Raw genomic sequence first — 15,638 nt, forward strand, 5'->3', positions numbered from 1 at the left:
TTCGCCCTGTTCAAGGTCATTTCAAGAAAATCTCTATTGTATCCTCTTTTAACAAATCTGGATAAACGCGCTAGTGCTGCTATTTTAAAATCCACATTCTTTGTGCTTTTCCGTTTTAACCTAAAAATTTTCCCGTAGGGATACTTTTAACCAGCTTAGGTGGAGGATTACTTGCTGCATGTAAAACCGAACTACCAGCTGTTGGTTTCAGATATAATGATACAGTTTGTTTATTTTCAATGACACATATTTGAAGATCTAAAAAGTTAACCTTGTCTCTGCTCACCTCTCCATTGAATTCTAGATTGACAACATTATTGTTAAGGTTTTTGATAAACTCATAGGCAGAATCCATTGAGCCGTTCCATACAATACACAGATCATCGATATATCGATGCCATGAGATCACCTTATCTGCCACAGTATTATCTAATGCTTTGGACACTTGCTCCTCCCACCAGCCCACAAATACATTTTGGTGTAATAAAGGTTGGAACATTGATGTTAAACGTTCAATAACACCGATATACGGTAGTACAACGATGACACTGAATAGAGTAATCACATTTACTATTTGCAAATGAATGCAAGGCTATCTGAGTAGAGGCAATATATGCATGTTTAAAGATGACGCCGACGTAATAGCACAAAGATGTTTTGCCCTACGTCAATCTCTGGATTTTTGTTGTATCACGTGACTTGAAGTGATTGGTGGGTTATGGCGCGTAAATTGTAACAATATCAGATGCAGGCAGTAGCCGAAACGCGTCATGTTTAAGACTGGCTAAATAAAATATTTGTGGAATGAGTGAAGACCCCTGTGAGTGCTTTCTATAACCCGGCTGGGAAGGTGAATGACCATAGAGAGAGAGAGAGAGATATATATATATATATATATATATATATATATATATATATATATATATATATATATATATACACACACACACACACACACACACACACACACACACACACACACACACACACACACACACACACACACACACACACACACACACACACACACACACACACACACACACACACACACACACACACACACACACACACACACACACACACACACACACACACACACACACACACACACACACACACACACACACACACACACACACACACACACACACACACACACACACAACAGCAAATGTGGGGTGAATAGTAAATATACACATTTATATACATACATTGAAGATATTTCATTAAATTGATTCAATCATTGACAAAAAAAATGCAACACTAGTACATGGCAGAGCTTTACTTTGATAAGTTGATAAGATAGCATTTTAACATGTTTGTAGTTGCTTATACCTTTTCAAATGTCCAGTGCTTGGAACCTCTGATTAAACCAGCTGTAATTTCAGCTACACAGCGCTGGGTGCTTTCATGAGAGTCCAAAACCAAACGTTCCATATGAGGCTTCAGTACAGACAAAAAGGCATCATCAAAGTGTCTGAATAAACCCTAAAAGAAAATTCAGAAGCAATAAAATAATTTTATATCACACAATTTAATGATTGTATATGCATCTACAATATTCCCTTATGTAAGTTGATCTTCTTTCTTTAAGCAAATTAATGCATTCTCTCTTGGAGGGAGAAAGGTACAATCGGTTCAACAGAAGAATTCTGGAGACTGCTAATATGCTTCATACATAGGGAATATAGATGGACTTAACATTTTTCTTGCATTTATCGGTCTACCAAAATATATAGATTACTGCTACTAAACACCAAAAATCATTTATAAATCTTAAAAAGGAAGCCAATCTGGGTTAAGTACAAACTTCAAATTCTCAATGACAGGACAGAAAGAGATGTGGCTAAAACACTTGTTTCCAACACTCTCGTGCTATCTCCTAACAAGCACCAATCTGTGTGCATATGAAAAAGTCTGAGGAGTGCAGCAGAGATAGATGAAGTATGAACACCTTTGCAGTTTTTCTGTGTGAATAATTTGCTCAGAAAAGTGCATCTGTTGAGGGTGCCGGTTCCGTATCTAAAGACCTCATACATACACAGGAGGTATTTTTTCTTTTGAATTTACCACATACTCAGTGGCCATTTCAGATTCTTATAACATAAGGATTATTGGCAGCTCTGTGGAGTTGTCAATCATATTTTTCACAGATATTATGTACCCTACGAATCTCCAAGCACTTGCGGGCCTGCTTCCTACTTCACAGTGTCGCACATTTTTCTCTCCACAACCTGTTTTTTCCAGACTGTGCTCTTTAAAGATCTTTCAAAGGTTTTGTGGAGGCACTTGTGTGGCTATTTATTCCCTTAATGGCAGTGGTGTTGCTTTTGGAAGTGAGGTAGAGTGGTTGGATGTTGGTTTCAGTTTTTGGCATGCAATGTTTCTTCTGAAGTGTGCCTGGCACCTACCTTACTGCGTCCTTTCACGTATTCCAGGCTTGTAGTCCTAAAGATCCTACTGTAGGGCTTTGTGCAATGAGTTCCAATTGACTAAATCAAAGGACATTTTTGCATTTAAAGAGATTAATGCCTACACCTAGGAACTGCGGACCCCAAAGCACATGACCAACTGCATCCACCTAAGAGCTCATGGAGCAACCCCGATTTGTTATTTTAACATCCAGGACACTTGCTAAATCCTCTATCAATCTCATCAATAAGCATCGGGCCAACAAGGGATCCCACATGGTTTTTACTTTCATGAATGTTTACTCCGTAATAGTCAATGAACCCATCAGAGATACAGGACTAATCAGAAGTGATATCACTGCTGCAATTTTGAGTTTGCAAATGAGGTTCAGCCCATTGTCTCTGCTCATCATTTAGACTGAAGACTCATCTGATTGCTCATCTTCTTCTAATATTCGATAACTACACCTGTAATAAGTACATGTGCGCAATATGGCTGCCAATGCAACATACTGATCTGTAAGTGCATTTAATGGGGGAATATATCTATGGCTCACAGTTTTCTGTTTTATCTGATTTTAATGCACAAGTTACTTACCTTCGGTAACGATATATCTGTAAGAAACAGTAGTTGGTATTAGATTCCTTACCTTAGAATATCCCCAGGCGTCAGTCTGGATCCGAAAACTTTTGCGTAGCAGTACCCCTATATGTCCCTATGCGTAGTCTGCGGTTCCGCGTCCGTCGTCGGGATGACGTCGCTGGAGTACTTAGGCGCCGCCCTCGCGTCTGTTCATATACACAGCTTTTCTGCGCCAGAAACGCAGAGCCATGTTAAAAACCAACACTGGTGCCATAAAACTAGGGCCCTGAAAAGGGATGACCTTAACCCTAGATATAGGTTCACAGAACGGGGAGGATGGGTGGGGCGGTAAGGAATACTAACTACTGTTTCTTACAGATATATCATTACCGAAGGTAAGTAACTTGTGCATCTGAAAGAAACAGGTCAGTATTAGATTCCTTACCTTAGAATAGATACCCCAGCAATACCAACCTCTGTGGTGGGTCTGCGAACCAATAATCACACCAGAAATTCCTGGAGAACGGAACGGCCGAAAAAGCCATCTCTCCGGACTTGGCTGTCCAGTCAGTAGTGTCTTGCAAAAGTGTGCAGGGAGGCCCACGTAGCTGCCTGACAGATGTCCTGCAGGGGACTCCCCGACCCAGGGCAGTAGTAGCCGCCGTGACCCGAGTGGAAAGGGCACACAGCCCCACAGGAGGTTCCTTTTTAGCCAGTGAATAACACGCCTTGATGCACAAAATGACCCATCGAGAAATGGTCAGTTTGTGCACCGCTGTAACGACTGGATTTTTGGACCAGATGGGATCAGCTCCTGAGAGCCCCTCTAACCCAGCCGGAACGTAACCACCTCCCTCCTCAGGACAATCTATCCAGGCACCTGGGTACCTACCTGAGGATGGGGAACTCACAATATACAAGCTCATATCATCAGAAACACCACTAAAGGAGGAGGAGCTTCGCGGGCAACCAAGATGGCCGCGTAAGCTCGGAGCTCCGCGGACCTTCCGATCCTCCGCAACTATCCTGCCTGAAATCCTGATCCACGAGGGTGGATTTTTGTTGCTGATGGTCCTCTGAGGCGAGAACCGTTTTCAGATCACGAATCGGTGTTTCCTACGCTGAGCTACGTCGAGTGGGACTCCGTGCCAGTGCAGTGCCATTGTCTCTCCGGACTCCGTCACTACGCACGATCGACCTGCGGAGTGCCTGCCTGTCGTCTTCACCGGTGGGGTGTCATTGCCTACAATGTGTTCCTGAGACGGCCTCCTACTGTCCGGCCCGGACAAGATCTCCGGCTCACCGGGCTCGGGCTTGCCTGGCATAGCCCTTTGTTCCCATCGGACCTAACATGGCGGGCAGAGGGGACCCCGACAAGACATCGGGCAAAGGCGTTCGCGGCAAGACACAGCAGCAGCAAAACAGGATTGAGCGTTATACCCAGCCAAAGACGCCACCTGTTACCGGACCCTCTGCCACGCACCTCCCGCCTTCGGGCTCGTCGGGCGGCTCGGAGCCTACCCTAAGCGACATCATGGGGGCCATCACTAGTTTCCGGGCGGACATGCAGCAACAGCATGAAGTCCTTACGCATAAAGTGGACACTATGGCCGTCGACCTGACTCTCATTAGAGCCGATTTGGGTAAAACTAACGATCGAGTCAAGGCCCTGGACATTAAGGCGTCCAGCCTGACGGGCGACGTCTCGGACCTACAGACAGAGGTCCGGAACCTGCAGAGGACCGCGGCACAATTCTCGAGGCGGCTGGAGGACATTGAGAGCCGTGCCAGGCGGCAGAACGTCCGCATTGTCGGGGTACCGGAGGGTTCGGAAGAGGCGGCGACGGATCTCCTCGTAGAAGACCTGATCAAGACCCATCTGGCACCGCCTGGCCTTAGCAACTTCTTCTCGGTGGAGCGAGCTCACCGAGTGCCGGGTGGCCCGCCGAAGTCGGGCGTGGCGCCTAGACCCATCGTGGCCCGGTTGCTCAATTTCCGAGACAGGGACGCGGTCCTGCAGGCTTCCAGACGGCATGGACCGCTTAAATTTCAGAACGCCGACGTCCATTTCTATCCGGACTTTACCAGGGCGGTACAGCGACAGTGCCAGAGCTACGCCGGGGTGAAGCGAAGACTACGGGACTTGGGGTTTAAATATTCCATGATGTTCCCTGCCAAGCTCCGGATCGAGTATGAGGGCCGTGCCCTCTTCTTTGACTTTGCTGAAAATGTAAGTGACTGGCTGGACACTTTATCGCCGCGCCGAGACGCTCAGGATGAACATGAAGGTGGTGCTGCTGGTGGCCCGGACCTATGAGACTTGGCTCCACAGTGGGTGATTCATCGTTTGCTATTTCTGCCTCATATGACTATCAGATATTGTCTTATTTCGCCCTGTTGACTTTCCTGTCTGTACATGGAGGGTGGCGGGGGGTGTTCGCGGAGATTCCTTACTCCTCTGGGTGTCTTCTTGTAGAGTAGTTATGGGGCGACAGGCACACTGCTGGTTGGGGGGGCTTTTCAGTCATATGCAGGGGTGCAGGGTGGGGGGTGCAACTATGCAAGTTTATTTGTTCGTTTGTTCTTTCTCTTTCTCTTTCTTGAGGCAATGGACTGTGTTTTTTACTGTATACTTGATGATTGAGCTGGTTGGGGCCGGGTGGGGGGGGTTGTTGGTTGATGGGGGGTAGGAATTTAAAAGTGCTAAGCTGGAATGTTAATGGGTTGGGTGACCGAGTTAAGAGAGGGGTGGTAATACAATTGATAAAGAGACATATGCCCGATGTTGTACTACTGCAGGAGACGCATTTGGTAGGGAACTCCTGCAAGGCCCTAAACCGTAAAGGCTACAAAATGGTTGCCCACTCTGGGTTCTCCTCGGGTTCCCGGGGGGCGGGCATCCTTGTGCGTGCATCCCTTCCCTTTGAAATAGACGTCACAGTGCTTGATGATAGGGGACGCTACGCCTCTGTGGCGGGAAGATGGGAGGGGCGCTCCCTGGCGTTGCTTTCGGTTTATGTTCCTCCAGGCCTCCAATCCAGCACCTTTCAAGATCTTGGTGGCGCCATCTTGTCCCTGCCTGCGGGCTTATTGATCCTGGGGGGTGACTTCAACTCAGTCTGCTCTGGCACCCTTGATCGCCAACCGCCGAGGGACCTCCGGAATTCCCAAATGTGGCTGCCGGCCTTCCTCGACTCCATGGGTTTGGTGGATAGCTGGCGACTGCTGCATCCCGCGCTCCGCCAATTTTCCTTCCTCTCCAATGCCCATGGGAGTCTGTCCCGTATAGATTATGTCCTTACCCTGGCGGCACATTCGCCTGCCGTGTCTGAGGCCCGTTTTCTGGCACGGGGCGTTTCTGATCACTCTCCGTTGTGGGTCTCGTTCGACTTTGGCATCGTCCTGTCCAGCCGTCCGATGGCGGTAAACCCTTGGTATTTCCGCAACCACAAGACGCGCGCACTCCTAGCCAAGGCCATCGATTTGTACTTCTCCGAAAATGCTGGTTCGGTTGGCTCGGCGGTCACCCTGTGGGAGGCATTCAAGACTGTGTTGCGGGGCGAGGCCCTGGCTCTCATCGCGGAGGCTAAACGGGCTTGTGATGCCGACCTTGCGCATATTGAAGAGGAAGTCATGGATCTCGAGTCCCGCTTGGGGCCTGAGCCGGACCCTTCTCTCCTACACGACCTCTCCCTAAAACAGTCGGAGTACCATGATCTCGCTACGAATGCCGCCCTGGTTTTGGCCAGGGAACAGCAGGGCCGCATTTATGACGTTGGGGACAAGGCCGGTAAGTTGCTGGCCTGGTTGGACAGGCCGAGACTTTTGCAGACTACTTCCGGGGTGTCTATACCTCTGGTTCGGATTGCTCCGAGGCTGATTCAGCCGAGTTTCTCTCGACGATTGACCTCCCCTGTCTTTCTGACGAGGAACGTGTAGATATGGATCGAGATATAACCGCGGACGAGATTGCCTTGGCGATCCGCGCCCTGCGGTCGGGTAAAGCTACCGGCCCCAATGGCATACCGGCTGAGTTGTACAAGATTAGGCCGGACGTGGTCTCTCCTCATCTGAGAGCTATGTTCCTGCGGGCTCGGGAGGAGGGTGTCCTCCCCTTGGATCAACGACTGGCCACCATAGTGGTCATTCACAAGGAAGGCAAGCCAAGGGACGTTTGTAGATCCTACCGTCCTATCTCTCTCCTCAACGCGGAACCCAAGATCCTAGCCAAACTGCTTGCAAACCGGCTGGTCGGAGTCATCAGCGACTTGGTGCACCCGGACCAATCAGGTTTTATTCCCCACCGCAACACTGCCCTCAACCTGCGACGCCTGCATGGTGTCATGGCCAGAGCTCACGCCCTGGAGGAGCCGGCGGTACTGGCCTCCCTTGATGCCACGATGGCCTTTGACTCCCTGGAGTGGAGCTACCTCTGGGCGGTGTTGACAAAGCTTGGGTTTGGACCGGGCTTCCTGGGCTGGGTGCAGCTTTTTTATGCGTGCCCACTGGCCGCTGTCACAGTCAACGGTCGCATGTCGGCTTCCTTTGCTCTTCATCGTGGCACTAGACAGGGCTGCCCCCTGTCACCACTCCTGTTTGCGCTGGCCCTGGAGCCACTGGCGGCCATGTTACGCTCGCACCCTGACCTGCATGGAATCACCTGGGCCCCGGGTTTTGAAGACAGGGTCTCCCTCTATGCGGACGACATCCTGCTCTATCTTACCTCTCCTTGTAAGTCGCTTATTGTGGCGTGTGACGTACTCCGGCTGTTTGGGCGCTACTCGGGCCTGATTATCAACTGAGCCAAGTCCTCCCTTTACATTCTCAAGGGAGACACGCCGCGCCTCCCTAGGGGCTGCAATATACAACTGGCCGGGCAAGGTTTCAGGTACCTGGGAATTTACATATCAGGTAGTCCTAAGGCGCGGTATGACTACAACCTGCTCCCTCCTCTTCAACGACTGCGGAGGGATGTTGATAGTTGGCGCAAGCTTCCGCTTTCTTTCCTGGGCCGGGCGGCATTGTTTAAAATGATGTCCCTGCCCAGGTTTCTATATGCCTTGCAAAATACCCAGGACCTTGTTCCGGCTCGCTACTTTAGAGAGGTTGAGAGCCTGCAACGTGCCCTGCTCTGGGAGGGTCAGCCACGCGTCGCCATTCAGAAGCTTACGTTACCGTGGTATGACGGGGGCATCGCTCTACCAGATGTGCGGCGGTACTACTGGTCCTCTCAGCTCACTGCCATCAACCATGGCCTTTATGGCCCCGCGGACAGTCCGGGTTACGCTATGGACAGGTGGCTTTTGCGTGGAGGCAATTACTACCGCGCCCTGTACTCCAGGTCCTTCGACCGGCGCCTTACGGGCCCGACCAAGGCAGCGGTTCACACGTGGCGGACGATTACCAAGATACAGGGCTGGCAGGGCAGACTGACGAGATTCACCCCTCTGTACGATTCTGATATCCTGGGCAAGCTCTGGCAAGGGTTTTGATAAGTGGGACCTTATAGGTATCTCCAGGGTGGAAGACATGGTAGCTAAAGGAGAGGTTAAGACTTTTCCCCAACTACAGGCTGAATACCACTTGGGTGGATCGGAGTTTTTCCGATACGCCCAACTGAAGCACGCGATAAGTGCCGCTAGGCCAGAGAAGGGTGAAATCCCTGAAAGCTCCCCCCTGGAGGACAGGATTCTGGACGGCCATATGCCTGATAGTGCCATTTCTTTGTCCTACAAGAAGCTGATCAATGTTAGAATTGACCTCCTCCAGCGCTTGAGAGAACAGTGGGTAGCCGACGGCCTGGAACTGGACGACGAGGACTGGCAGAGTGCTGTGTCCTCCCCTAAGGAGGTCGCCATTTCCTCGCGTCTGCGACTGGTGCAGTTCAAGATCCTCCACCGGGTATATGTTACCGGCCCCCGGCTTGTGCGCATGGGCTTCTCACCTGATGGCTTTTGTCGTCGTGGCTGTGGAGCCCTTGCTACCTTCATGCATATTTTGTGGGAGTGCCCTGTCATCGCCCCCTACTGGGAGAGAGTACACCGAGTAATGAGGGAAGTGACTGGAGTTGAGTTGGCAGCGGAGGCGCGGAGGTGCCTCCTCAACATTTGGGAGCCAAATGACTACAACACGGCGCAGACTCGTTGGGCTACCTTGGGCAACATGGTAGCTAAGCGAGATATAGCGCAGAAATGGGGTTCTAACACGGCCCCCCTGGTGGTGCAATGGAAGGCCAATATGGATTGGTGTATGCTACGTGAGAAAACGGTGTACGCTGCCAGGGGGAGGCCTCAGACATGGAACAAGGTGTGGGGGGCGTGGAATGCTTACAGGGGTGACCTGTGTTTACCACCTGAGCCTCTTCCCTGCGAGGAACACCTGTCACCGTAACCGGTGACACCAGCTACTTTACACTTACTGTAATTCTCCTGCTTTCCTTCCCCCCCCCTTTTACATCCTACTTTCCGTTCTTCTCTAGATTCTTACCTGACCTCCGATGCCTCCAACTGACTCATGCGCATCTCTTTTTCCTCCATTGCCTTTCTTATGAGCCCTTTGGCGCTTCTTTCTTGGTTTTTGTTGTCATATATAAAATGAAAAAACAACCTGCAATGTTCTGATGTTAATCGTCTTGCACTTTATTTCTCCTGATACCATGCTGCCTTGCCTCCGGGATGTTAGGCTGAATAGCTGTGTGCTTTGATACAATAAAGGTTTTAAAAATTCAAAAAAAAAAAAAAAAGAAACACCACTAAATCTATAGGGATACTAAAAATACTCACTGATTACTAAGGACATCCATGCCCTACACCACACTCATACCTCATAGTCTCGCGGCCACATGGGTCCAGACTAATCTACCCTGGGGCAGTTCTGATTATCTACCATTACACACTGACCACCCTCAGTGCTCACTCAAGCCGCAATCTTGCGGGTATACACACTGCTCACCCTCAGTGCTCACTCAAGCCGCAATCTTGCGGGTATACACACTGCTCACCCTCAGTGCTCACTCGACACACAATCCAGCGTGTCATATACACTGGGCTGCAGCCCCAGTGCTCACTCTCTTTCTATTGTGTCCCCAATCCAGCGGGACTACACACACCAGTCTCCTACCTGGTGCTCACTCACTTACAATCCGATCTGCAATCCGGCAGATCTACACACTGACCACAATCAGTGCTCTCACTAACGCCACTTACCAATGACGACCACTTTCCTATGAATACCTTCAGCTCTCTGTCTCTCTATGTTGGAAAGTCTCTCTCACTATTCACTAAGGGTTCGCTACTACAATAATATTATGGGATGGCCAAATTACCTGGTATAAACTTTATCCCTTAATTGCAGGTCTCCTATCTCCCTAATTATTCAACTATCACTTACCTGATCAGGGGCACCATCTGTTCAAACAGTAATACCTGACTAGGAGACAAGGTTACCTCCACTGTATGGGGACAAAAGATATACACCACACTAGTTCACTAAGAACTGGAGTATCTTTATTTTAACAATGATGAAATACACATACACAGATCTGCGGGGTCTCTATAACTAACAGGAACTTTAACACACCGCTGAAAGAAAAGGATTAGGCATACAGTACAAGGTTATCTGCGGGGACAGGAACTTTTAACACACAGCTGAAAGAAAAGGATTAGACATACAATAGCCTAGGGAATAAGGACAAGATTAAGGGGTAAGTATAAAGAACGAGGTCACCTTGGGAGTATGAAGTCTTGCTCTAGCTGTCATCTGGGCTCCTCTCTCGTCTGTGTCTTGGCTCATCTCAGACTCTCTCTCTCCTGCACTCTTGGATACACATCTGCGCTAATCACTTTGCACTGGATTTCTCTCCCCCACGGACTCTCTCCACCTTCCAACTTCAATCTAATGGTTTCTGCCGCTCTGATAACTGTTCATTCCACTAGCTTGTTCACTCTGGGTAAAGTCTCTGTGCCAATGTCCAATTAACTCCAGCTGCTCCCACAGGTTAATCCACGATATAACTTCAGTCTCTTCTAAAAGGCATTACTTCAGACTCCAGCTATTCACAACTCCTCCTGATAAGTAACTGCTTCTGACTGCTTCCTTCAGTTCCAGCTCACTGACTGTCTGTTTGTCTTCTCTCTGTTCCAAGCATCTTCTGTCTCTTCTCCTCCTGCAATTCCACTCCTCCAACTCTACCAACACTCTCTGCTCCTCCAATTCAACTCACTCTCTCTGCTGCTCCAACTCAACTAACTGACTCCGCACTTCACTAATATAGAATGCTGTCTCCTCATGGAAAGTTCCAGCCAGCAGCTTCCTCCCACCGATCCCATGCACCAGGCTCCTTGCGCTAGACGCTCCCACAGTGACCAGCTGCTTGTTTCGTCTAGAGACCTGAGCCCAGAGACACTTCCTGATTAGATTCAGCTCAGGCCGGTTCTCTCCGGTTCGCTTAGGGCGAACAACAGCTCAAAACCAAAATATTACCTTTTCCCTTGAAGCCTCTCAGCTCCATCAAAATGGAGTCCCTCTAGTTCTGGGCCTTGTAGGCCTGAGAAGGATGAAATAACCCTTAGCTCTGTCAGAGTACCTACATAAACCATACCAATGTGTAATATAAAGTCAGGACCACAGGATCCAACCTCTACTATAAGCAAAAATGACAGGTCAAAGCCAATAGGCAATAGATGGCCTCTTCTAGGTCTGAAAGAAAGGGCTTAAAAGGGCCAACACAAGCTAGGAATACATATCCTAGATGTGAGCAAGATTAAAGTCTTTATCACTCCCAAAATAGGGACAAAAAGCCTGTCTATACAACCGCCCATCCCTTCTTAGCGCCCACGTAACCAACAAAGAGTTGGTCATCCACCCGGAACTGGCATGTGCGATCCAGATAGTATGAGAGCGCACGTTTTGGGTCCAGACGTTGGAGCTTCTCTTCCTCTTTTGAGGGATGCGGAGGCAGAAAGAAGGTGGGCAAGGTGATGGACTGCCCGATGTGGAAGGCTGTGACGACCTTGGGCAGGAAAGAGGGACGTGTCCATAAGACAACTTTGTCCGGATGGACAGAAAGGAAAGGAGGTTTAGAAGAAAGAGCCTGGAGCTCACTCACTCTCCTGGCAGAGGTGAAGGCAACCAGGAATGCAGTCTTAAGAGTGAGAAGACGAAGAGGACAGTTATGAAGTGGCTCGAAGGGAGCACACATCAGAGAAGTCAGAACAAGATTCAAGTCCCACTGAGGCATCATGAAAGGAACAGTGGGAAACATATGGGTGATGCCCTTCAAGAACCTATTTACAACTGGGGACTTGAAAAAAAAGGGCTGATCAGGGAGCCTTAAGAAGGCAGAAATGGCAGAGAGGTAGCCCTTAAGAGTGCCCAGAGCAGAGCCCTGCTGGGCAAGAGAAAGAAGAACGAGGAGAAACTCAGAAAGGGGGGCAGCGAGTGGATCCACAGCCTTTGCTGTGCACCATGCCACAAATTTGTTCCACCTGCAGGCGTATTCCGATTTTGCGGAGGGACGTCTGGCTGCCAGAATCACATCGCAGACTTCAGGATGCAAGTCAAATGGCCTCAACTGCCACCGCTCAATCTCCACGCATGGAGGTGGCGGCTGGACAGGTTTGGGTGGAGGACCGACCCCTGCTGCTGCGACAGAAGGTCCTCCTGAAGAGGCAGACGAATCGGGGGATCGACTGACATTCTGAGTAGCTCGGGATACCAGTATCTTCGTACCCAGTCCGGAGCCACAAGGATGACTTGGGCCTGGTCTCGTCTGATCTTCTTCAGCACTCTGGGCAGAAGAGGTATAGGTGGAAAGGCGTACAACAGACCGAAGCTCCACTCACGACGAAAAGCGTCTCCGAGCGAGTGCCACCTTGGAAATTCCAACGCACAGAACTGATGACATTGCGCATTCTCTTCTGTGGCGAATAGATCTAACCAAGGCTCTCCCCACTGCTGAAAGATAGCTTGCACCACGTCCGAGTTCAGACGCCATTCGTGATCCATCATGCACCGACGGCTGAGTTCACCTGCCCTGGCGTTCAGAGAACCTGCCAGGTGTTGAACCACCAGGGTCACGCCCTGATGTTCCAGCCATTGCCAGAGACACAGAGCCTCCTGGCAAAGGGTCCACAACCCCACCCGCCCTGTTTGTTGGAGTACCACATGGCGGTGGTGTTGTCCGTGAACACCTGCACTACACACCCCCGGACAGAGGGGAGGAATGCTTTCAGTGCAAGTCGGATCGCCTGCAGCTCCAGAAGGTTGATGTGGAGCCGGGACTCCGCCGGAGACCAGAGGACTCTGATCTCCGCCTCTCCCATGTGGCCCCCCCAGCCCAGGAGGGACACATCCATCACAACTATGTGCTCCGCTTGGGAAAGAGAGAGGATCTGCCGCTAACCCAATCGCGGTCCGTGAGCCACCACTGCAACTGTCTTGCAGTGCCCTCCGAGATCAAGACATGGTCGGACAAGTTGCCCTGATGCTGGGCCCACTGAAACTTCAGGTCCCACTGCAGAGCCCGCATCCGCACCTGGCGTGATGCACCAGAAGGATGCAGGAGGCCATCAGCCCCAGAAGCCGCAGCGTCAACCTGACCGAGTCTCGGGATAAAGGCTGAAAGATCGGATTCAGAGCCTGAATATCCCGAACCCGCTATTCGGGAGGATAAACCTAAAACTGTGCCGAGTCTAGAACCGCTACGATGAAGAGGAGCTTTTGAGAGGGGCACAGGTGTGACTTTGGCACATTGATGGAGAACCCCAGCAGGTGCAGGAGGTCAGCCGTAGTCTGGAGGTGGCTGACAACTGTCTGGGGCGAGCCCGCCTTCAACAACCAGTCGTCGAGATAGGGGAAGACTGACACCCCTAATCTGCGCAGATGAGCTGCGACCACCGCCATCACTCTCGTGAACACCCGAGGGGCGCTGGTAAGGCCGAAGGGGAGCACGGTAAACTGAAAGTGCTTGTGGCCTACCGTGAACTGCAGGTAGCGCTGGTGGGCCGGCAGGACAGGGATGTGAAAATAAGCGTCCAACACTACCATCCAGTCTCCCGGGTATAGGGCAGCTAAGACCTGAACCAGAGTCAGCATCTTGAACCTCTCCTTCCCGAGGAAGCCGTTGATGCACCGCAGGTCCAAGATAGGTCGTAGGTCCCCTTTGCTCGTCTTGGGAACCAGAAAGTAGTGGGAGTAACAACCACACCATACGCGCTCGATGACCCCCCTTGGCCAAGAGGGCCGTAACTTCCTCTTGCAGAAGTTTCAAGTAATCCCCCGACACGTGGTGGTATTGTAGTGGCTCGGCTGGAGGGGTCGCCTCGAAGGGGAGGGAGTAGCCCCTTCAGACGATTTGCAGCACCCACCTGTTCGATGTGATGTCGCGCCAGTGGAGGGGGTGATGACGAACCCTGCCCCACACTGGCGTTAAATAGGCCTGAAAGCTCGGACTAGGAGGGCTTTGAGGCGGATGCTGCGGGGTGGATGTGGACTGATCTCGCCATTGCCCTCTGGCACCGCCACGGCGGTTACCACGTACACCACCGCGCTGGATGTTAGTCTGCGGCCCGTGGCTGGCAGGATGTGTGGGGGTGCCCCTTCCTTGGCCAGGAAAGGAGCGAACCCGACGGAGGAGTGAGCGGCCTCATGGCCATGAGGAAGGCATCGATCTCCTCCAGCGTTACGTTCTGCCCAGGGACCGGCGGGTATGAGGCAGGCAGAGATGGCTACGCGCATGGGCGGTGTCACCCGAACCCCCGGCAGCGCCGCGCGAGTCAGAAGAGCGGTGTTGCTTCTTCGACTTCTTGTGCCTCTTACCTGAGGACTTGGAGCCCGACGAGTGGTGTCGACTCGCCGAGCTGTGATGACTCCGGCCCGCGACCGGTCCCTCGACCTCCTCCTGGACTGGGACCTCGAGTGGCGCGGGGCCGACTGCGGGAGCTCGAGGCACTTACGGGACCGTTCCTGCCTAGCTTTCGACGTCAAGGCCCGGCAGTCGGCGCACGACTTGTCATTGTGGTCGGCCCCTAAGCAATACAGGCACCGGCGATGGGGATTGTTAACCGACATCAGTCGGTTGCAGTCGGCACAGGGTTTGAACCCGGGTATCCCTACCGGCACCGATGGAGTTGAAAAACAGTCGGATGCGAAGCGACGCGCAGGGGTACTGCTACGCAAAAGTTACCGGATCCAGACTGACGCCTGGGGATATTCTAAGGTAAGGAATCTGACACTAACTTGTTTCTTTCAGATATTGGGTCCAGAGACAGCCGGAGCATCTTCATTATCTGTGTCCTGGCTTTAGTTCGCTCAAGGTTAAGAATCCACTACAGAGAAAAAAAGGTGTTCTTCCGCTAGCCTCTGCACATTCCTTCTGGGTCTGTGCACAGGGTCGGGAAGATTCATTAGAGGGGGACGGGTTGGCGTCAGTGGCAGAACTGGCACTGGAGGCATCTGTATTGGTGTAGTGAAGGTCAATAAGGAGCCTGGGGAGATGGGGAAGACCCCCATTAGAACAATCAAGTCCGGAGACTGTGTTGGCTTCTGCATTTGAGACAAAGAGGCTGCACACGCTGGAGCAAAGGTAATGGGCATAGAGGGTAGGAAGGGTGTAAAAGGACCCAGGGGAAGTCCTGCCAGCA

The 15,638-nt window shown here is 51.0% G+C and overlaps 1 protein-coding gene across 2 annotated transcripts in view; it reads right to left on the reverse strand.

The window, feature by feature from the left end:
* The window catches only part of PSME4 (proteasome activator subunit 4), a 2,155,241-nt gene that overhangs the window by 852,712 nt on the left and 1,286,891 nt on the right, over positions 1–15,638 (reverse strand). For both annotated transcript variants that reach the window (XM_086927646.1, XM_086927645.1), the window contains one exon: positions 1,339–1,491. In XM_086927646.1, coding sequence (XP_086783772.1) covers positions 1,339–1,491 — 153 coding nt within the window. The remainder of the gene's footprint in view (positions 1–1,338; positions 1,492–15,638) is intronic.

This window comes from Lissotriton vulgaris, chromosome 6 (genome assembly GCF_964263255.1).
Source record: "Lissotriton vulgaris chromosome 6, aLisVul1.2, whole genome shotgun sequence".
NCBI lineage: Eukaryota > Metazoa > Chordata > Amphibia > Caudata > Salamandridae > Lissotriton > Lissotriton vulgaris.